Below are 21,652 nucleotides of genomic sequence, written 5' to 3'. Positions count from 1 at the left end.
TTGTTGGAAGACAGTTTGCGAATCATTTTGTAAGAACCCTTGGTTTTGCTGGAAGTGGTTATGGGCAAGAACAGCCCTCCCAGCCCGGTGGGGGGGGGTTCCCCTCAGATAAAGGGGCTCAGTTCCTTGAGAAGGAAGCACACAGTTTGGGACTCCCTCAGGCCAGCTGGAAAGCGTGTGGCACCTCGTTCGGGGCTACCTTTCCTCTCTGCATTGTCCTACTGCTCCCATTGTGAGGGAGTCCCAGCGGGATCCCCGGGGGCTTTCATGTCTGGTTCTTTCCCTTGGAGAGGACATGAAAAGGGAAGCAGCTCCGGATGTTAGAGAAAGTCTCTCAAGAAAGGCAGAGAGGGGCCTCATTCTTTTCTGAGGCCTTTGCAGCCGGCTCCAGTGCCAGTGCCAGAGCAGGCTGTACTGTGTGGTCTTGTCCACCATATATTAGTCTGCTAGCAAGCATTGGCTTTTTTTCTCTCCAGCCTTAGACTCTGCAGTTGGTGTCAAGCTTTTAGGGGGCATCTAGGTGACACAGTGGATAAAGCACCGGCCTTGGATTCAGGAGGACCTGAGTTCAAATTCAGCCTTAGACACTTGACACTTACTAGCTGTGTGACCCTGGGCAAGTCACTTAACCCTCATTGCCCTGGGGTGGGAGAAACTTTTAGAAGTTGGGAGGGTGATCTGATCGAAAGAGAATCAAGCCTCCTGAATTCTAACCCCCCAAAAAGAAACAGTTTAGAAAGAAGCCAAAATGCAAATTTTTCCATATCACTGTTTCTTCTTGAGGAGCAGTGTGATGTGCTAGATAGGACATTATACTTGGAAGCAGGAAGACTTGGGTTCAAATCCTGACTCGAGCACTTACTGGCTATGTGACCCTTAACCTCTCTGCGCCTCAGTTTTCTCATCTGTAAAATGAGAGGGTTAGATGACACCAGCTCTGGATCTATGATCTCACATAATAGCCCCCGATGTGCATTTGGTAAAGGAAGTTTACTCTCCAGTGAAATCAGTGAAGTCACTTATCTAAATGCTCCTAGCCCCTCCCCCCTTTTCTTTTTCTTTCTCCCCTATCACTGTAACCTCCAGGGAATAAATGCTGCAGTTCCTGTAAACTGTCAGACAAGGCCTGATGCAGTGTCTACAAAGATCCACGCGTTTCCCTAGAGTGAAATGAACCGTGAAGGATTAGCGTGGTTGGATCTCAGAGCCCTCCAAGCCAGAGCCAGTGAGACAGTCCCTGAAACACATTCACACCCCACCACCCTCACCACCACTGGCCTGGAAAGGAGGGAAGCGTGAATTCAGGGCAAAGAAGGGGGCGAAGGCACAAACTCACGGCAAGCTCAGCCATGCCTGTTCCCTCCCAGTGACCTGGAGTGTCCTTTCGCACGTGGCTTTCTCAGTGGCCTGACCAGTGCCTTACTTCCTGCTCCAGCATCCCCCAGTCACAGTAATGCTGCCTTCTGGGAGGGGCCTTCCCTCAAGGCCTGGGCTCTGCCCTGCACCCAGCCATTCATCTCAGATCTGACAACTCAGCTGCCACCTTTAAGAGTCTTTTCTGTTATCTGCTTACATATCAAACATGCACATTTCAGTATACAAATAAAAACCAAAAAGAGGATCCATTGTGGAGTTGTGGGCTTCGGTCCTGTGGTTTAAGAAAATGTACATTAAATTAAACGCAGTAATAACACCCCTGCCCTGCTTACAGGGCTCCCCCAGCTGCATTTGTGCATGTTTCATTGACTCCTATTTTTCTTTTCTTCTTTATTTGTATCATGATCACCACCCACAGACTCCTCATGTGACCCTCTTCCCCTCCACCTGCATCTTCAAATAACATTTCCCCCTTGATGTTACACTCTGTGCCCCATTCGCAGAAATAATAGAGTGATCGGGTAGCCTGCTAGTCGGTGAGCTAATTCTTCTCTGTCCAGATTTGTCAGTAAGCATTTTGAAAGCTCCTGCTGTAGGCTAGGCAGCGTGCTGAGTGCAGGGGATACAAGAGAAGGCCAAAGGCGGTCTTTGCTCTCGAGGAGCTCACAGTGTCATGGGAGACCACATGTAAACAGTGATGAACGAATAAGTCACATAAAGGATAAAATGGAGAGAAACAGTGGGGAGAAAGCACTGGCAATTCAGGGAGGTTGGGAAGGGGGTTTTAGCTGAGACTTGAAGTCAGGGAAGCTGGGAGATGGCAACAATGAGGGAATAAATTCCAGGCATGGGGGAGGGCCAGAGAAAATGGGCGGCCTCAGGACACGAGGTGTCATGTGTGAGGGATGGTAGGGGGGCTGGTGCAGTGGTATAATGGGGGGGCACAGATGAGGGGGGGGGAGGGGTAAGACGACAGGGAAGGTGGGAGGGGCCAGGGTTCAAATGCCAGAGAATTTTTTATTGATCCTGGAGGATAGGAAGTCATTGGAGCTTACTGACCCTTCCATTCCCACTAGCTGGCTACCATCCCACCTGAAGAGAATCAAGGACAAGAGAGTTGACTAACAATATCAAAGGCTGCAGAGGGGTTAGAAAGGATGACGTTTGGGAAAAGCCATTGGATTTGGTAGTCAAGAAATCGCTAGTAACTTTGTTTTTGTTGAATCATGTCTGACTCTTTGTGATCCCTTTTGGGGATCCAGAGACACTGGAAGGGTTTAGCCATTTCCTTCTCCAGCTCATTTTATAGATGAGGAAACTGAGGCAAATGGTTAAGGGACTTGCCCAGGGTCACACAGCTAGTAAGTGTCTGAAGCTGGATTTGAACTCAGGAAGATGGATCTTCCAGACTCCAGGCCCAGTGCTCTGTCCACTACAGTGCCACCTGGCTGCTTTGGGGAGAGCCATTTCAGTTGAATGATGAGGTCAGAATCCAGATGATAGGGTTAAGTGAGAAGAAGGGGAGTGAAAGAATCAATTGGGATGGCTACAGAAGGGAAGGAGAGATGAGATGTGGGATGGAGGCTTGCCAGCAGAGATGGTGGATCAGGTGAAGGCCTTTTGAGGATGGGGAAGACATGGGTGTGTTTGTGGGTTTCAGGGATGAGGATGGAGAAATGGATGAGAAGTGAAAAAAGAGGATGATAGAGGGGGCAGTTGGCTTGAGATGACCAGATCAGTTGTGCATGGAGAGGGCTGTGCCCTGGAAGGAAGGGCCCCTTCCTCATACGAGATGGAGGTGGAGGCAGAGATTGTGGCCACAACTGGTCATCGGAGACGAGGAGAAGTGGTGGGGAGGGAGCTCTCAGCAAATGAGCTGTTTTTTTCAGTAAAACACCAAGAAGGTTTCTCAGTGGAGAGGTGAGGGAGGGGGTCACAGGAGATGCCTGTGCAACATTGGGATAGTGCATTCGTTAATGAGGTGTAAGAGGTTTTCCTCGAGCCAACGAGGGACCAGTTGAGGTTGTATAACATAAATTTGTAATGGACCCAGGCAGAATACTCATCATTTTCTCCAGCTTTGTGCACATGTGTGGGAGGGATGCAGGGAGGACCGCAGATGGTGGGAGGGACCCAAAGCTGAGGCTTGGCAGGGCAAGATCAATGACACAGTGAGGGACAAAGAGACTGCAAAGGAGACCCGGTGTAGAGTTGAAGAACCAGTTTACCAAGGAGTCAAGATGGGGGAGGGAGGAGAGTGTAGCCAATGTAGGGGTGATGCCCTGGGAAAGAACTGGAGGGCTGAGGGTTTGGGGCAGCAAGGCAGAGAGAGAGAGGGGAAATGACATCAGATTATGATAAGAGAATCCAGAGTTCCTGAACATGTGAGCAGCAGTATGGAAAGACCACGGGTGTGGCCATGGCTTCATCTGCCACCAGCTACTCCACTTGGTTTCAACGCTGCCATCATCCTCATGCTGGGTACTTTTTGGTGCCCCCCTCTCCTTCACAGAATCCTTTTTGTGTGTTGGATTGTAAGATCCCTGAGGGCAGGGACTGTCTTCCTTTTTCTTATTTGTATCCCCAGTGCTTAACACAGTGCCTGACACATAGTAGGTCCAAGGGTGGGTGACAAGAGATGAGTGCTAGGTGAGATAGCTCGCTCAAGGGAAGGCCACTTTTATGTGTGACAAAAAGGATCTGAAATGAAAATGGGCCTACTTAACAACAAACTGCTCTGTGGAAAGAAAAAAACAGAACATCTGTTGAGTGTCTCCTCTGGCATTTTAAAAATAATTGAATTGTCAAGACAGAAGGTTTGGAATTGGCAGTTGTGGCTTTTATCAGGGCCAAGATCTTCATGCATGTTTATTGTTTGAAAAACATTTCTGAGTAAAACTAGTTAAGCCTGCTTTGCCTATGTGGAGGTATCCCATCCCTTCTGGTATCTTAGATACACACCCTTCTCTTCAGACATTCCCCCTTTTGGCTCTTTCTGCTAGTACCATTTGGGACTAACCATCTTCCTAGAAACAAGGGCCCATAGGGAATTGTGACTTTCCTCACTGAATTGCTTTTCTGACTCATTGTTTTATAGGCTTAAAAAAACCCTTGTAAAGATTAGAGACACAGAATCCTGGGGGGAGGCAGGGAGCTGTTGAATTTCCTTTTAGGGACCTTTCTTTTTTTCAGATAAGTAAAACAGTGTATTATGAAATGGATGCAGTGATAAAACCAATTAAGCTTATAGTTTCAAGTAACTAAACTTAAAAGACTTTCCTTTACCATGCAAAAACCAACCGTCTTCATTTACCGCCCCCTCCTTTCTGGTCCCATTTTCTTTGCCCATTCATCTGAGATTTTGATAGCCAATAATAGCCTGGTGGATAGTTTCTCTGAGTATTGCTTCATCTCTCATAAGTCCTCTCTCTCTCTCTCCCTCCACATAAAGCTTGGTGTGGTAGTCAGTACATTGCTACATTTGTCTCCCTTTCTGCACATTATTTTCTTTTTGTTCCCTTAAAAAAACCACCTGGGAAGACTTGTATGAACTGATACAGAGTGAGGTGAGCAGAAGCAGGAGAACCATTAATACAATAACAGCAGCTTTGTGAAAACAGCTGACTCAGAAAGACTTAGGGCCTCTGTGATGCAGTGATGGGTCATGATTGTGGAGCCAACTCCCCACCTTCTTCTTCTTCTTCTTGTTTTTTTTTTTTTAGCTAGGCAATTGGAGTTAAGTGACTTGCCCAGGGTCACACAGCTAGTAAGTGTTAAGTGTCTGAGGCTGGATTTGAACTCAGGTCCTCCTGACTTCAGGGCCGCTGCTCTATCCACTGTACCACCTAGCTGTCCTATTCAGTCGTTTGTAATGTTAGATAGCTTTATTGTATTCTGGATCTTGGGATTTAATTTTTTTTTTTTTTGCAATTATAGAATATTGTCACATGTATCTTTGAATTAGATAGCTCTACTTTTAAAAATATACTCCTGGGGGCAGCTAGGTGGTGCAGTAGATAAAGCACCGGCCCTGGATCCAGGAGGGTCTGAGTTCAAATGCGGCTTCAGACACTTGACACTGGCTGTGTGACCCTGCAAGTCACTAAACCCTCATTGCCCCACCAAAAAAATTTTAAAAATTTAAAAATACACTCCTTAGGGAATATTCCCAATAATAGGTCAAAGGATATTATTATTATCAATAATTATAATAATATCAAACAATAGATTATACTTAATATATTATAACAGACTATATATGATATATGCCATATAATTCTAATATCAATAATAATAATAGCTAGTGTATATGGATATAGAACTTCAAAGGTTTGCAAAGCACTTTATATCTGTTATCTGAATAGGAAATAAAAGGTTGTACAACCTCCCTGATCCTAATATTAGACATGAAGATTTCCAGAGAATAGATCTCAGTGTGCCTCAGGGACACCCCAAGATTTGCCCAGGACTGGTCATTTCCACTCTCTGGGCCTCAGTTCCTCATCTATGGAAAGCGGGGGCTGGCACTACAACATATCAAATTGATGAGGCACCACATTCAGTTACTTGTCGGTGGGGAAGTTTGAGGATATAATATTTTTTTGTTTCTTTTTCCCCCCAAGATTTCAGGTCTAAGCCTACCTCTTCCTCCCAAAAAATTGATCGGCAACATGGATCGGGAGTTCATAGCTGAAAGACAGAAAGGTCTCCAGAATTATCTCAATGTAATCACCACAAATCACATCCTCTCCAATTGTGAACTGGTGAAGAAGTTTTTGGACCCCAACAACTATTCTGCCAATTACACCGGTAAGAAAAGCCAAGCGTCATATTTATTTATTCATTTATTCATTCATTCATTTATTTATTTATTTTTAATAAAGTATTTTATTTTTTTTCCGTTACATGTAAAGATAGTTCTCAACCTTTGTTTATACAAGCTTTACAATTTCAGATTTTTCTCCCTCCCTCCCCCCTCCCCTAGACAGCAGGTAATCTGATATAGGTTATATGTATGTGTATATATATATATATATATATATATATATATATACACACACACATAATAACATTAATCCTATTTCTGCATTAGTCATGTTATAAGAGAAAAACAATCAGAGCAATGATGGAAAACCTCAAAATAGGAAAAAAAAACAGCATCAAAAACAAAAGAAATAGTATGGTTCATTTAGCATCTATACTCCGCAGTTCTTTTTTTTTTTTTCCTGGATTTGGAGATCCTCTTCCATCACGAGTTCCCTGGAACCCTTCTGTACCATTGCATTGGTGGGAAGAATATAGTCCATCACAGTAGATCAGCACTCATTGTTGATGTTACTGTGTACAATGTTCTTCTAGTTCTGCTCATCTCACTCATCATCAGCCCACGCAAGACCCTCCAGGTTTCTCTGAACTCCTCCTGCTCATCATTTCTTACAGCACAATAGTATTCCATTGTATTCATATACCACAACTTGTCCAGCCATTCCCCAATTGATGGGCACCCCCTCAACTTCCAATTCTTTGCCACCATGTAAAGAGCAGCTATAAATATTTTTGTATATGTGGGTCCCTTTCCCCCTTCCATGATCTCTTTGGGAAAAAGACCCAAAAGTGGTATTGCTGGGTCAAAGGATATGCACAGCTTTATCGCCCTTTGGGCATAATTCCAAATTGCTCTAGTGTTCCAATTTTCCCACACCAGCGTCATTTTTAAGCGACAATTACAGATACAAAAGGGAGGAGATGCTCTGCTCTAAAGTCCAAGTGAGAAAGAACATGGGACTTGTAAATTATTCAATGTTTGTTTCATTTAAGTCTCCTTGATTTTTGGATGGGGGGTGGTGAGCACTTAGGAGAGTAGGATTTATTTCCTTCCAACACTGCACTACAGATACACAAAGGGGAAATTGATTTCTGTAAATGCTCTCGCTTCCTCTGCTGGGTGTAGACTCTGGAGCATCGTTGCTGACATCAGTCCTCATAACGATCTGCTGATTGAATATTGGGGGTGTACGTTCCTCCCTTTGATTCAGATCAGACTGTGCCTTGGCATAGTTGGCTTCATGCATTGGTGGGGTCCCCAGAATCCATTGTTCTGATGAGAGATCATTTGAGATCTCAGGGTCATTCTTATAGAGTAGGACACAAAATGGAAGATGAAGCTTTCTTAAATGGTCTAATCACGTTTGTTGCCTGTATCGTGACTCTGTTATATCCAATAACAGAACTGTGAATAATTCAAGATGGCAGATAATTCAAACCATTGATGTTTAGCTTTGCAATGGCCTTGTAGACTTACATTTTCAAATATGGGTATTGCTCATGTGCCTGTTTAAAAGGAACCAGGGTACCATCTAATTTTCTCCATTCTGACCCCTGCTCATCTCCTCCCTGAAATTGTTCCATGCCAAACACCAGCCTAAGGGGAGCTGTCTTTTTTCTTTTCTTCCCTGGTTAAACATTTGAGCTTGAAAAGGCTTTTCAGATGGGTACAAAGGGATAATGTAGAGTAACAACATCACGGCACCAGATGTCAACAAGCAAGTCATTAAAATTTCATATATTTTGTACCCCTGAAGTGATCACCGTGATAAAATACCAGAAAGTGTTGTAGATGAACTCATAAATAATGCTTAGCCGTGGCCTGTTTGTCTAAAAAACGACGACCCAGGATCGCAGCAGCAAGGGCCAAGAATGGCTCGTGTGGTTTTGTTAATAAGCTAGTCTGTCATTCAGCTTATCTGGCCTGGCTTGTGTCTCTGCCCTCCTTCCCATCTGCTGCCACTGCCTTGGTTCAGGAGTCTACTGTTTCTTCCCTGGGCTGTCATTCATCTATCCTCCTCCTAATCAAATCACTCCTTCGATGGTTTGCCAACATCGTCCCACTCTCCTCAGATCCCTTCTGTGGCTCCCAGTTCTTAGCCTGGCCGTTAAGGCCCCCCACAGGTAGGCCTTCCAACTCAATTTGGCACTGGCCCCTTTCTTGGACTCTGTATTCCATTCCAGCCAGATCGGACAGCTCCCTGGAGCTTCTTCTGTTGCCCATGTCTCCTTCCTCCATTGGACCCAAGGCTCTCTGAGAGCAGAGACTGTGTGTTTCCCCTTTGGTGTCTCTGATCCCTCTGCCTTGTGCATAATGAGTGCTTGGGAAATGGTTATCGAATTCACCTGGAACTAGAAAACAAGACTGATTGATCTGCTTATTTCAGCTCTGTCCTGAGGACTGATTGTGAGGGTCTGAATCTTTAGCTTAGTGAGTGATGGAATCCTCAAGTAATATTCTCTTATGACAGACTCCGGAGGCTTTGTTCCTGTTTCACAGAAGGGGAAATTGAGGTACAGATGTCAGATAGCCCATCTCTGGATCACTGGTGGTCCAGGGAAAACCACATGGCATTCTTGCGTCCTCCTCAGGGCTGAGAATCTGCCTGTCAGTTTGAAGGGTCATATCAGGGTCAAACAAAATCACATTTGGGAAATGACAGGGAGTGGACGTACGAAGCCAATATGGAAGCCGTGTTGGCCAAGAGCTATGAAAGCTGCAGTTTTGTTGGTTTTCTCTTTGTAAGCAGCTGGGTGGCTCAGTGGATGGGGCTCTGCGTGTGAGACCTGAGTTCAAATCTGGCCTCAGGCAGTCATGTCACCTCGATCTGCCTTGGTTTCTTCAGCTGTAAAATGGTGGTAATAATAGCACCTTTCTCCCAAGGTGGCTGTGAGGATCAGAGATGCTCTTTGTACCGAGCAAGTGCTTGGTAAGGGTTTGTCCCCTTCCCCCACTTAATGCAGCAGAAGAGACAGCCTGCAGAGCTGCAGCCGCATCCGGGGGTCTCCAAAGTACCTTCTCAGGATCTGTCTGACCCATAGAGGAAACACTCAGCTCTTCCATCATCTGCATCCCCTCTGACGTGAGGAAGGCACTTCTCCGGGTCACTCTGACCTGAGGCCAAGGCAGAAATGGCGGCCCTATAGTACAGAAGGAGGCCTTCTGCAGTTTATTATAGTCGAGACTGGAGGACTTGAATATCCTTTCTTGTTCCTTTCAGCATCTTACACACACACACACACACACACACACACACACGCACATGTACACGCACATGCACACACACACATAAACCCACACACCCACACACACATACATGTGCATACACATTCCCCCACACGCACCCCCATATTAAGCCTCTCCCCCACAAATTACCTTCCATACATATACACACATATGCACATGCACCCACATATACACCCACGTTACCCCCACCCACATACACATATACCCCCCACTCGGTTATTGCTGCAAATCTTCTCTGTCTTCCTTTCCAGCGCAGAGAGTCAGGGACACAGGGCCCTGTGAGGAGGGGATAATGAGGGCCTTTGGAAACCTCTGCCGAGCTCTTTAAGTGGCTGGAAGCCACCATTTGGACAGTGTCTTTGTGAGATTCGGCCGCCACAGAGTAAGGTCTTTTCCTCCATTGGAGAGATGTTAATTGAGTCCTCTGGGAGGAAATGTCAGCCCTGGGAGTTTGCTCTCTGCCTCTGGCTCACCCCTGCAGGTGGAGAGGAGGGAGACAGACACGTCTGTGGTAACCGGCCTCACCTCATAAGCCACTGACTGTCTCGGCACCCAGCCCGGCAAATGGTCTTCTAATCTCCTCCACCTCCCTTGTCCCCTGCCCCCATCCTTGGAGGCCTGGCCCTCCCTCGCCACCCCTGAGAAGGGCTTCGGTAGCCCTCCCTCCCTCTTGGATCCAGTCGCGCACACACACCTCGGCACCTGCTCCTTTCCAGGATGCTTGGTGTTAATAGCATGGTCATGCCTCGTTTCGGGCTTTGAGCCCAGCCGCTGAGGCTCTGAAGGCTGCCCCGCCCAAAAGGACCCCTGATAGTCCTTTAAAGTTTGCAGAATGCATCCATACGTTATCTGTTGCCTGGCACCGTGCTAAGTGCTTTACAGTTACCGTCTCATCTGATCCTCACAACAGCTGGAGGTGCTATAATGATCCCCATTTTACAGTTGAGGAAACTCAGGCAAGCAGAGCTCAAGTGACTTGCCCAGGGTCACACAGCTAGCAAGTGTCTGAGGACAGATTTGAGCCCAGGTCTTCCTGATTCCCACGTCCCACATTCTCTTCTGTGGTAAAATATGAAAGTTTTTAACAGTTGGTTAGGATAAGGCGGGACTCCTGACGGCGCGGCACAGACGGTCTCCCTCTCTCCAAAGGTGGCCTTTTCGGTTTGGTGAGTTTTTGTAAGGAATATAGACTAAGCCTAGACTTAAGACGATTTGTATTGTATTTCTATTTTCCTATCCTTCTAATCAACATCACCTTGTGACTATATACAATAAAGGCTCTATCTAGAAAACCAGAAGCTTCTTCCATTTACTAGTCTGGGAGATAAATTAAGGGAAAAGTTAAGTAGGGGAGATTTATGATCTAATATCCAATTTTAATCTCACAAGGGGATGCTGATTCATTTTGGGGTTAGGCTATATGACTTCGAGTTTGGAACAAATGATCTTTAAGGCTCTTTCCAGTTCAAAAAGTATTGTGATTTTGTGAAATCATTTCTCTGTACCAAACTTTATACTCTGCAAATAAAATCTCTAGCAGCTTAAATACCTTAAAATTTAACAAGCATTTCCTTCCACAGTGTTCCATCAAGGAAACATTCCGTTTCTTGAGGAAGCAAAGGGGGGAAATGTGGTAAAATATGAAAGTTTTTAACAGTTGGTTAGGATAAGGCGGGACTCCTGACGGCGCGGCACAGATGGTCTCCCTCTCTCCAAAGGTGGCCTTTTCGGTTTGGTGAGTTTTTATAAGGAATATAGACTAAGCCTAGACTTAAGACGATTTGTATTGTATTTCTATTTTCCTATCCTTCTAATCAACATCACCTTGTGACTATATACAATAAAGGCTCTATCTAGAAAACCAGAAGCTTCTTCCATTTACTAGTCTGGGAGATAAATTAAGGGAAAAGTTAAGTAGGGGAGATTTATGATCTAATATCCAATTTTAATCTCACACTTCTCTAGTCCTGTGGGCGGCAGTCGGCAGACCTCTGGGACTGAGAGGTGTGGGGAGCAGCTCATGCTGCTCAAGTGAGTGGACTTGCTAAATGGCACCCTAACCTGGCTCATCCAGCAATGCCACAGAGACCATGTGGGCAGGTTTCCATTTGGGGGCTTTTCCTACAGCTGCTCAGCCAGACTCCCGTTTCATTCCTATGAGTTTTTGCCTTTGTTTTTGTTTTTTGCAGGGCAATGAGGCTTAAGTGACTTGCCCAGGGTCACACAGCTAGTAAGTGTCAAGTGTCTGAGGCCAGATTTGAACTCAGGTCCTCCTGAATCCAGGGCTGGTGCTTTATCCACTGTGCCACCCAGCTGCCCCATCCCTATGATTTTTTATTTGTTTTTAAATGAGCCTTTATTGCTCTCTTCATTTTAAATTATCAGCATTTCCCAACGCACCCCTTCCCTTTGCTGCCCCAGAGATCCTTCCGTCCTAACAAAGAAGCAAAAACTTCAGTAAAACGAAGCAAGACATAGAAAAATCTGACCTGGACCCTGGCTGGCAGCATTCTAAACCCAGAATTCCCAGCACCACAGAGAAGCTAGGAGAGGTACCTTCTTCTACCTCGCCTGCCCTTGGGGCCAAGCTGGAACATTGTCATCTCATCTCATTCACTTTCTACTGTCTTCTTGTTCTCTTTGGTCACATTACTGGGGTCCTTGTGTGTATTTTTCTCCTGGTTTGCTTTGCATCAGCTCATGTAAGTCTTTGCAAGCTTATCTCATCGTAGATGTCATTTCCTGTAGCACAGCAATATTCTGATGCGTTCCCGTACTAATTTGGTTAGCCATTCTCCAGTCAGTGGGCATCTTCCCTTCCCCCCTCCCTCCCCCCCCCCAAGTGCTTTGCTCCTACAAAAAGGGTTGCTCTAAATATTTTAGTCACTTTGGACCTTTCTTTCAGGCCTCACTGTGTCTTGGGTTTCATGGGCTAAGATATTTCTAACATCCTCCCTGACCCCTCAGAACTCCCAATCCTGGAGGCAAGCTGAGGGTTGGGGTGGATCAGATGAGCTGTGTGTCTGTCACATGCGAATAAACTCCTGCAGGAATTTGGGAGTGGCTAAAGGCCCAAGTTTGATTTGCAGAAGCGATAACATTCTGTAGATTAATTCTGAGGCCTGCCTTAAGCTGACCTGTGGCAGGAAGCTTTGTGCAGGCCATTCTGCTTTTAAATCACCCTGGCGTGCTCGCTTACATGTTAGCTTTCAAAGACTTTTGCCCACTGGGGGAGCCAACATCTTTGGAGATGGAATGCCTAAGCTCAGTAGGGGGACACAGGATGGAATTTACTGCCTTGCTCTGCGTTTCCTGGCTTGGGATCAGCTCTGAAGGCAGCCAGGCAGCAGCATTTGTTGAGAGCACCCAGGCTGGGGAATAGTCTGTCTACTGCGTGTTTCTGGGAGTTGGTGTGGTCCCTTCCCTCGAGGGAGATCGAGACACGAGACACGGGTGACACTAGTGAAGGCTTGTGACCATTGATGAGGAAGGCCACCACTGGAGTGGCCATGGGGCTGGGCCTCCAGTCAGACCCGATGCTGCCCTAGGGCAGAGGTGGGGACAGTGTTTTTTCTGACCTTCATAAATTCCACTGAAGCCATCTGCCTTTTTTCTTCAGCTCCTATTACCCACTTGTCCCTCGCCCAAAGATACTTTGGCTTTGGGGAGGGCAGAGGGAGGAAAGGGGAGATTGCTGGGTTTTTCTTGAGCTCTGTCTTGGCCTGTGATTCTTCTGTCCTCCGTTGCCTTTGAAGAGGGAAGTGGGGGGAGGCAGGAAAAGAGGACAACCCTGTATCACACAAAGAGCAAGGCTTAGCCCAGCAGGGGGAAATGGCAGAGCCTGACTAAGATTTGTGGATTTTATATCGCCCATAGGCCCGCCAGTCAAGGCACCAGGCTATAGTGGAGCTCAAACATGCTGCAGTTTGTTTGCATAGTCCTGTAGAATACCCGAACAGCACAGAAAGTGGGTTTTCTTGAATTTCTCAGGCCCTCAAAGGCAAGAAATCATTTCCCATTCCCCTCCCTCCTCCATTAGTAATGAGCCTAAGAGGTTTTGTTTGTAGTCTAGGAGGTGAGTGAACTCCCTGGGTCTGTGCACAGCCACACTGTGGTCCCTTGACAGAGGGATCTTTGAATAATCCTTCCCTGAATTGGGAAAGCTCATTCACACTTAAGTCATTTATTTACAATTAAAATAGAATTAAAAATAAAATAAAAAATAGCATTAAAATAGCAGATAGTTTAAATTTAATAGGAGTATCAAAATACCAGAAACATTTCACACCAATATTAATTAGAGTAGGTGGAAGGTTTTTGCTGTTTTGTGAAAGTTTATGGGGTTTCTGACATGTCTGATGACATTCCAAGTGGTTCGTTGCAATTTATGTAATTAGAATAAATATTCAGGGGGCAGCTAGATGGCGCAGTGGTTAAAGCACCGGCCCTGGATTCAGGAGTACCTGGGTTCAAATCCGGCCTCAGACACTTGACACTTACTAGCTGTGTGACCCTGGGCAAGTCACTTAACCCCCATTGCCTTAAAAAAAAAAAAAAGAATAAATATTCAATGGATTGTAAATAATCCACCCGACTTTCTCTGCATATATTTCCTTCAATGAATCTTGTCTTACCTGTTGAGACAATTAACAAATACTTATCAGAGTGCTTTATCCACTCCCTGAGTCTCAGCTCTTTTTTTATTTAGAATTTTATTTTTCCAAATTACATGTAAAAACAAATTTTGACATTGATTTTTTAAAACTTTGTGTTCCAACTTCTCTTCTTCCCTCCCTCACACTCCCCCCCCCCAACTCAAGTAATTCAATATAAGTTATGTATGAGTAATCATGCAAAACATCTCCACATTAGCCAGTTGTGAAAGAAAACTGACAAAAACAAAACTTCAGATTAAGGAACTATCAAAAAAATTATGCTTCAATCTGTTTTCAGATGCTGTCAGACCTTTCTCTGTAGATGGATTGCAATTTTCATAAGTTCTTCAGAGTTATTTTGGATCATTGTATTGAAAATAACCAAGTCATTTACAGCAGATCATCTCACAATATTACTGTTATTTTGTATACAGTACATTTTACTCTGCATCGGTTCATGTAGGTCTTTCCAGGTTTTTCTGATAGCATCCTGCTCACCATTTTTTTTTGTTTGTTTGTTTCCAATAAAGGAACTAACAAAATTATGTTTCAATCTGTATTCAAGTACCATCAGTTCTCTCTCTGTAGATGGATTGCATTTTTCATAAGTCCTTCAGAGTTGTCATGGATCATTACATTGCTGAAAATAACTGAATCATTCACAGCAGATCATCTCACAATATCACTGTTATTTTGTATACAGTACATTTCACTTTTTGGGGGTGGGGTGGGGAAATGAGGGTTAAGTGACTTGCCCAGGGTCACACAGCTAGTAAGTGTCAAGTGTCTGAGGCCGGATTCCAGGTCCTCCTGAATCCAGGGCCAGTGCTTTATCCACTGCGCCACCCAGTGTCCCCTATCACTTTTTAAATGGAAAGGGCTTAGCGCGTAAGAATTTCACTGGTGAGCTGAGTTTCTTTGGTCTGAAACACTCGGTTAGAAGAGAGGTGGCAGGGTGCTGTGGAAGGAGTCAGAAGAGGGGCTTAGACAGTTACCAGGTAGATCTGAACCTCCGTCTCCTTTTCTGTGAAGAGACGTTGATCGGCCCAGCTGTTCTACTCCCTGATAAAGAGCCGCCCTCAACGTTCAAGGCTTTATGAGCTTCTGAAGGAAGTAAGGGCCGTGGAAATGTGTGTCTGCGTCTTGTTACCTGTTGCACTAATGGCCCTTTCAATGTCGTTGCAGAAATTGCCTTGCAGCAAGCTTCCATGTTCTTTCGATCTGAACCCAAGTGGGAGGTGGTGGAACCGCTGAAAGACATAGGTGAGGAGCTCACGGGAAGAGCGTCATCTGAGGCTGCCCAGACCGGTGCTATGGTCACACTGCTTTGGAAGCCTCTGGCCTCGGATCCTCAGGACTGAGCCTGTGCTGATGAAGGGCATCCCCTCACTGGGACTCCCTCCTGGCCTCCCAAAGGGATTTCTGAATGAACTTGGGAGGGGGGTGATATTAGGGCAGTTTTTTAGGCTTGCCTCCCCAGAGTTGGCCTCAGAATCAGCAAGCCCTGGGTTCAAGCCCTGCCCCTGACACATGGAGGCTGTGTGACCCTGAGCAAGTCATTGTAAGTTCTCAGGACCCCAGGAGGAAGGGAACAAGCATTTATCAAGCGCTTCATAGATATTCTCTCATTCGATCCTCACAACAACCCTAGGGGGTAGGTGCCGTCATTGTCCCCATTTTATAGCTGTGGAAAAGGAGGCAGACACAGGTGAAGTGACTTGCCCAGGGTCACACAGCTAGTAAGTGCCTGAGGCCAGATTTGAGCTCGGGTCTTCTGCACTCCAGGTCTAACTCTCAAACCACCGTTGTGCCACCTGGCTGCCGGTTGGCCCAGGCAACTCTATGAGCGGCAGAGTAGGTCCCATTGGGACTGCTTAGAGGGGGCTCTCTGCACCAGTGAAATCACAGATCTGGTTCCAGAAAATGAAGAGCCTCCGGGACCAAAGAGGGGGCTGCCATTGGGCTTGGTCAATCCCAGGGGAGTCCCATTCAGCCATGAAAGTCCTTCATGTTTGGAGAATATCCCTCTATTGTCCAAGTCCCATGGAGCGAGTACCACGTGTGCTTTCATGGAGTGATAGATTGCACACATGTGCTGGGGTGCAGGCCCAGGCGGGGAAGGTCTGCAGGAGGCCCGTAGGTGGTAACAGAACTGCACCATCTTGGAACCCCTAGAGCCAGGCTTCTTGACTCTGGTGTGTATCCTGGACCTCTTGGGCTGCTTGGTCAAGCCTGTTCTCAGAACAGTGGTGTTAAGTAAAGGCACAAGATAAATCCATAGGATTAGAAAGGAAACTAGTTACATTAAAATTAAAATTTATCAATACCTTCAAATATCACAATATTTTTTATCCAAATATTTTTTAAAAAATAAGTTCCCAGACCACAAATTCCCAGCCTCTGCTTTAGACCAGACCTCAGTCGGACGGGGCTGCCCATCAAGGGCACATTCCCAGAGAGCCTCCAGACAGAGTTCTTTGTTCTTTGAGTGCCCTTAACTGAGCCCCCAAACCGCTAACGAGATCTTGTAATTGCCTTATTGGGTGTCCTGGTAGTTCTAGCTAAAACCAAGGACCTTCCTCTTTTAAAGAAATGTCATTATTGAGGAAATAAAATCAGCATTAACTCATACCCCAAATACCAGAATGTTATCGTTTTGATCATGTCTATGCTTCTTTCTCTTTTAAAAAACTGCCTTGTTGATGGTGCCTCTGCTCTTGTGCCAGGTTGGAGGATACGGAAGAGGTATTTCTTAATGAAGATTAAGAACCAGCCGAAAGAGCGCCTCGTGTTAAGCTGGGTACGCGGGGGTCGGTCATGGCTCTTTCTGGGTCTTCAAGAACGATGGGGTTTTTGGAGGCTCAACAAGGACGCCATCTTGTCTTTGGACATGATGCCATCTGTTTATTCATTCGGGCTTTTTCAGCCCCTAGAAGTCAAAGGAAGTTGTTTGTCCATTTATTTATGGAATATTTCACATCATCCTTATCTTATTTGCAAAGCGACATGTGCTTTCTGCAAGTAAAATTTTGAAAATCCGCCTCAGACCCATGACCCACGTTGTTCCCTGGAGGTTTAAGAGCCCAGACGTTAAGTCTATAGATTGGGATCCAACTGGAAGGGGCCTTAGCAGTCATCTCGCCAGCTTCCTCCTTTTACCATTGAGGAAATGGAGGCTCCAGGAGTGGAAGCGCCGAGCGCAAGATCACACAGTTGTCTAAAGGGGCAGGTTTGGCAGTGGGAACCACAGGCTCTTCCCCCTGTACCCTACTTCCTTTTGCACTTCTTAGCTGTGACCCAGGCCCGGTCACCTGCCGTACAGCACCTGCCTCCTAGGGTTGTTGTGAGGATCAAATGAGATAACCCAGGCTATGCCCGAAGTCTTAGTGCCTTCAAGTGCTACCTAACTGTTGACCAGGCTTCGGAGGAGTAACCACAGTAACTCTCTTTGGCCAACTCCCTGGTGATGGGAAGGGGAAGTGGTTCCCCCAGGGGGCTTTTTCAGTGATGCCACTCTGCCATCGATCTTTCCATCCTCCGGGTCATGTGAATCGAGTGGGAGACAGATCATAAAAGCTGGGTCCCAGTGGGCACCTCCTTCTGCTCCTTGCCCCTGGAAGTGCTCAGATGTTTTCGTGTTCTCTTCCCTTCCAGGCTGACCTCGGCCCTGACAAGTACCTGTCAGACAAGGATTTTCAGTGCATAGTCAAGCTCCTTCCTTCTTGCTCGGTGAGTAGTTAGTGCCTCTCTGCCTCCCTAAGCAGCTGGTACTAAATTCCCAGGCAGGCAGGGCAGGAATCTCTGGATCTTTGCCCTTGGACAGCAGGGCCTGCAGATAACCTCCAGGTTATTAGGAGAAGAGGGCTAGAAGCCTTTCAATTGGAAATCTAGGGAAGATCAAATGATCTGGCTTCTGGGTCCAAACCCAAAGCAATCGACCAACGCCAGGCGGAGGGAACCTGCTCTAGGGTCAGTGCCCATTTTTCATTTTCAGCAAACACTGGTGAGCCCCCGAAGAGCCTGATTGCAAAGCCAGCCTCATCTCTTCCTTGTACCTGATGGGGACAAGCCTAGGAGGGAGCAGAGAGACCCACCTCTGATAGACTTGGCAAGGACAGAGGTTTCTTGGGTGGGGGTCGTCATGGGATCCTGGTATGAACCGAGAGTCAGCCATTGATAACCCAGGCACTTGAGAACACGTTGCCAATTACCTCTGGAGATGGGGGGGGGGGGCGGGATGGGGAAGGGAGTCGTCAGCCTGTGAACTCATCCAGGCCCCCAGTTAGCGCTGCTGGCCTTTCCTGCCCGTGACTCCTGGGCTTCACTTTAAAATGAGTCAGGGAATAAAGTGACCTTTAGTGCCGCTGTCAGCTTTTCCATTGCTGGGGCCTGCCTGCTATTTGGATGCGTAGAAGCCGTTTTGATGAGGCAGAAAACCAAGTTTTTAATGGTGTTGGTGGGTGAGTAAGCGGTGCAGAGCGGAACATTGTCTGTCCTTGGATGGGTTATTTCCCAAGGGCTGTTCTCTGCAGCCAGATTCCTTCAGTGGGTGTGGTTCTAAACCCCGAAGCCTCTGCTCCCCCGCTTCCCCTGTTAGTATAGGGGTTGAATTAGGCCCAGGGGCTTTGCCTGTGTGACTGCCTGCCTATGTCACACCTGCTTCAGGTGTGCCGGGAGCATCCTGGTGCGTCTCGGTTAAATTTCAGACTCTTTGGCCTTGAAAGTCAACCAAAGTCTTGGCCTAGCCTCACTTCCCCCCCTGCCCCCCCATCTCCACCTCCTGCCCCCATGCCTTCTATACCCCCTCCCATTCCATCACCCATATCCATGTTTATAGATGGGTCGTCTCCCACTCCCAGAATGCCCTCCTTCCCCTCTGCTTCACCTCTTGGAATAAGAGGCCCAGCCCTTCCAAAGTGCTGCCTGTTTTCTGTACTTACCCCTCCACAGACACAGTGGGAGCTGTGCTTGTTAAGGGTGGGCATCATTCTGCTCTCGACCCTGTGTCCCGGGCTGGAAGCACACCGTTCTTGGCCCGTCCTGGGTGTCTGTTGGGTTGGATTCATTGACTCCTGCAGGGAGGGAAGATTGATGGAGTTGTCTAATAGTAACATCATTTACACACTTACACTTTATGCTATATCCTGGCAATTTTTTCCCAAAACTGCTTGAGCCTGTCATGATCAAAGGGCCACAGTTCACTAATTTTGGGTAGAAATCAAATAGCGAAGCTTTATTTCTTAATACCAGCCATGAAAGGGTGAGATCGATTGACTGACAATGTTCCTCTGTCAGCCAGGTGACCTAAGAGGAAAAAAAACATTTCCTGCCAGCTTAGGGCTGGAGCGAGCAGGTGGCTAGCACAGGGGCACAACCGGGGAGGGCAGGTGGCCTTGAAGCCTTGCTAAGCTGTCCCTGTTCTTGGGGTGGGGGGCAGAGCAAGACAGCTTGGTGTGGTCCTGCCTAGCAGGGGCCGGGGCCGGGCAGAAAACTAAATTGGGGTGAAGGGGGTGGGGAGAGTGAATGTGATTGCTTGTGTGACCCCCAGATGGAGGCCATTTTAAGGATGGAGGGAGGCACTCATACTAGGAGAGGAGCAGAGGGGAGACACGGGGTCCCTCTGTCTTTGCTTCCTCGGTCAGATGTTAGGGTCGTGTCCCGAGCGATACCCCCTTCCCCTCCTTTAAGCTGTTCCATCCATTCCCTAGCCCTGAATTCTCCTTTCGTCCTTAGACGGGGCTGTTTCCTTCTAACCACACTGGGGTTCTGGGTCTCCCAGGGATTCTTTGTAGCTCATTCTCTGGGGACCTGCTTCCTTAGTGCCCTCTCTCCCTGGCCTGGCATGGTGCAAGTTGTCCCCTGTGGCACCTCCAAGAGGAAGGGCATGAAGCCTTTGGGAGGGCCTGCCCACCTGCCCAAGGGAGTCTGCTCTATGGAGCAGCCAAGCCTTGTCTGTGACCCTGCCTGGTTGGCCCGAGCAGAGGCGGGGGTCACCAACCCATTGGGAGCAGGAGCAGGCCCTGCTCTGCTTCCTCTGAGGCTGGGGGATGGCATGGAGGAGCAGAGGGAAGACTTGGCTCCCCAGGCTGCTCCGGGTTCTCCTGAATTGTTCATGGGGGAGCGGGTACCTGGTGCAGCCCTTGCTGCATTACCCTCCCCAGGTGGCTTGGTCACTCTTATCTACAGAGGGAAGCACTTTCCCTTAGACATCTGGCTCTGCCACGTGCTTCATGGGCATTCTCCCCAGCCTGGCATAGAGTAGGTGCTTACTAAGTGCTTGTTGAAGGGAATCAGTTCCTTTTTTTCTGCACAAACAAGCTGCCAGGGAGAGGATGTTCCACGGGAGGACGTCATAAAGGCTTAGGCTCGGGGTGGTCCAATGGGCAAATGGGGGGTGTTATGGAAGCACCTGGAGGTCAGGGAGCGTGTTGTCTCTGGCGCCTCAGAACCCAGCATGCAGGAGGTGCTCAACGAGTGCTTGGTGATCAAATTGATTACAAAGAGTGGAGGGTATTCTTGAAAAGTGTCACCGACAACGACGGCGGAATTTGATGGAGATGAGGAAGGCAGATGCGGGGCGTTGGGCTGGACTGGCAACTACCCAAACACAGCTCACGTGTGCTCTTTGTCTTGGCAGCACCCACACATCTACCGAGTCACCTTCGCCACAGCCAGTGAATCCTCCGCCTTGGTCATTAGGGCCTTTAATGAGAAAGGAACGCTGAAGGACCTCATCTACAAGGTATTTGGACAACCCCGGGTGGGGGCTTGGCAGGAAATGACAAATGGCATTACTGAGGTCACGCTATTGCGGGGCAGCCTCTCTGGGACTCAGTCTTCTCATCTGCAAAGTGGGGATATCATTCTTGCTCTGCAAGGTTCTCTCGAGGATCCCATGAGATGATAGAGGTAGAACGTTTTGTAAACTTTAAAGCAGCCTCCAAGAGAGATTTGTTACTGCTGTTACTTAAAGTCCAAGTTCACAACTAATTAACGAGAGTTGTTGAGTGTCTGATTTGTCCAACTGACCTTCACTTTAGAGGCAGGGCCTTTGGACTGGCAGTTGGATGGTGGAGGACCCAGACCTCTTTGGATTTCAGCATAGAAAAATGACAGTTGTTTCAAGAATATTTCCTTCCCTCTTTGGCCCTCTGCTCTCTGCTGCTCTTCCTTCCCCCCCACCCCCCGCAGACACAGAAGTGCCATGTTTCATGACATGACAAATTGTCACCTGGCAGATGAGATGCATGTTCTGTAGGTGGTAAGGCACCAGCCCAAGCCTATAGCCGAGCGCGAGCTCGAGTGTGTGTGTGTGTGTGTGTGTGTGTGTGTGTGTGTGTGTGTGAGTGGGGGGGGTGGGGGGGCATGTCACCCTCCTCGGATGAACTTGAGAATGAAATAAAAACATGCCTCTTTCTCCTCGTTACATCATGAGGTTCTGATTCCAGAAGCCAAATAAATGGCCAAGAGCTGCTCTTTCCTCTGTTCTCCAGCCTGGTCTCAGGACTGAATTCCTGATGCTTTTGACAATTGACTCTTGGTAATGACA

The 21,652-nt window shown here is 47.3% G+C and overlaps 1 protein-coding gene across 20 annotated transcripts in view; it reads left to right on the top strand.

Moving 5' to 3' along the window:
• Positions 1-21,652, top strand: part of PXK (PX domain containing serine/threonine kinase like) — an 86,633-nt gene that overhangs the window by 36,146 nt on the left and 28,835 nt on the right. For all 20 annotated transcript variants that reach the window (XM_043977701.1, XM_043977700.1, XM_043977719.1 and 17 more), the window contains exons 4-8: positions 6,000-6,186; positions 15,289-15,366; positions 16,830-16,903; positions 17,758-17,832; positions 20,741-20,845. In XM_043977701.1, coding sequence (XP_043833636.1) covers positions 6,000-6,186; positions 15,289-15,366; positions 16,830-16,903; positions 17,758-17,832; positions 20,741-20,845 — 519 coding nt within the window. The remainder of the gene's footprint in view (positions 1-5,999; positions 6,187-15,288; positions 15,367-16,829; positions 16,904-17,757; positions 17,833-20,740; positions 20,846-21,652) is intronic.

This window comes from Dromiciops gliroides, chromosome 1 (genome assembly GCF_019393635.1).
Source record: "Dromiciops gliroides isolate mDroGli1 chromosome 1, mDroGli1.pri, whole genome shotgun sequence".
NCBI classification, from domain to species: Eukaryota; Metazoa; Chordata; class Mammalia; order Microbiotheria; family Microbiotheriidae; genus Dromiciops; species Dromiciops gliroides.
The sequence above is the reverse complement of the archived record's forward strand: the minus strand, read 5'-3'. Positions and strand labels throughout refer to the sequence as shown.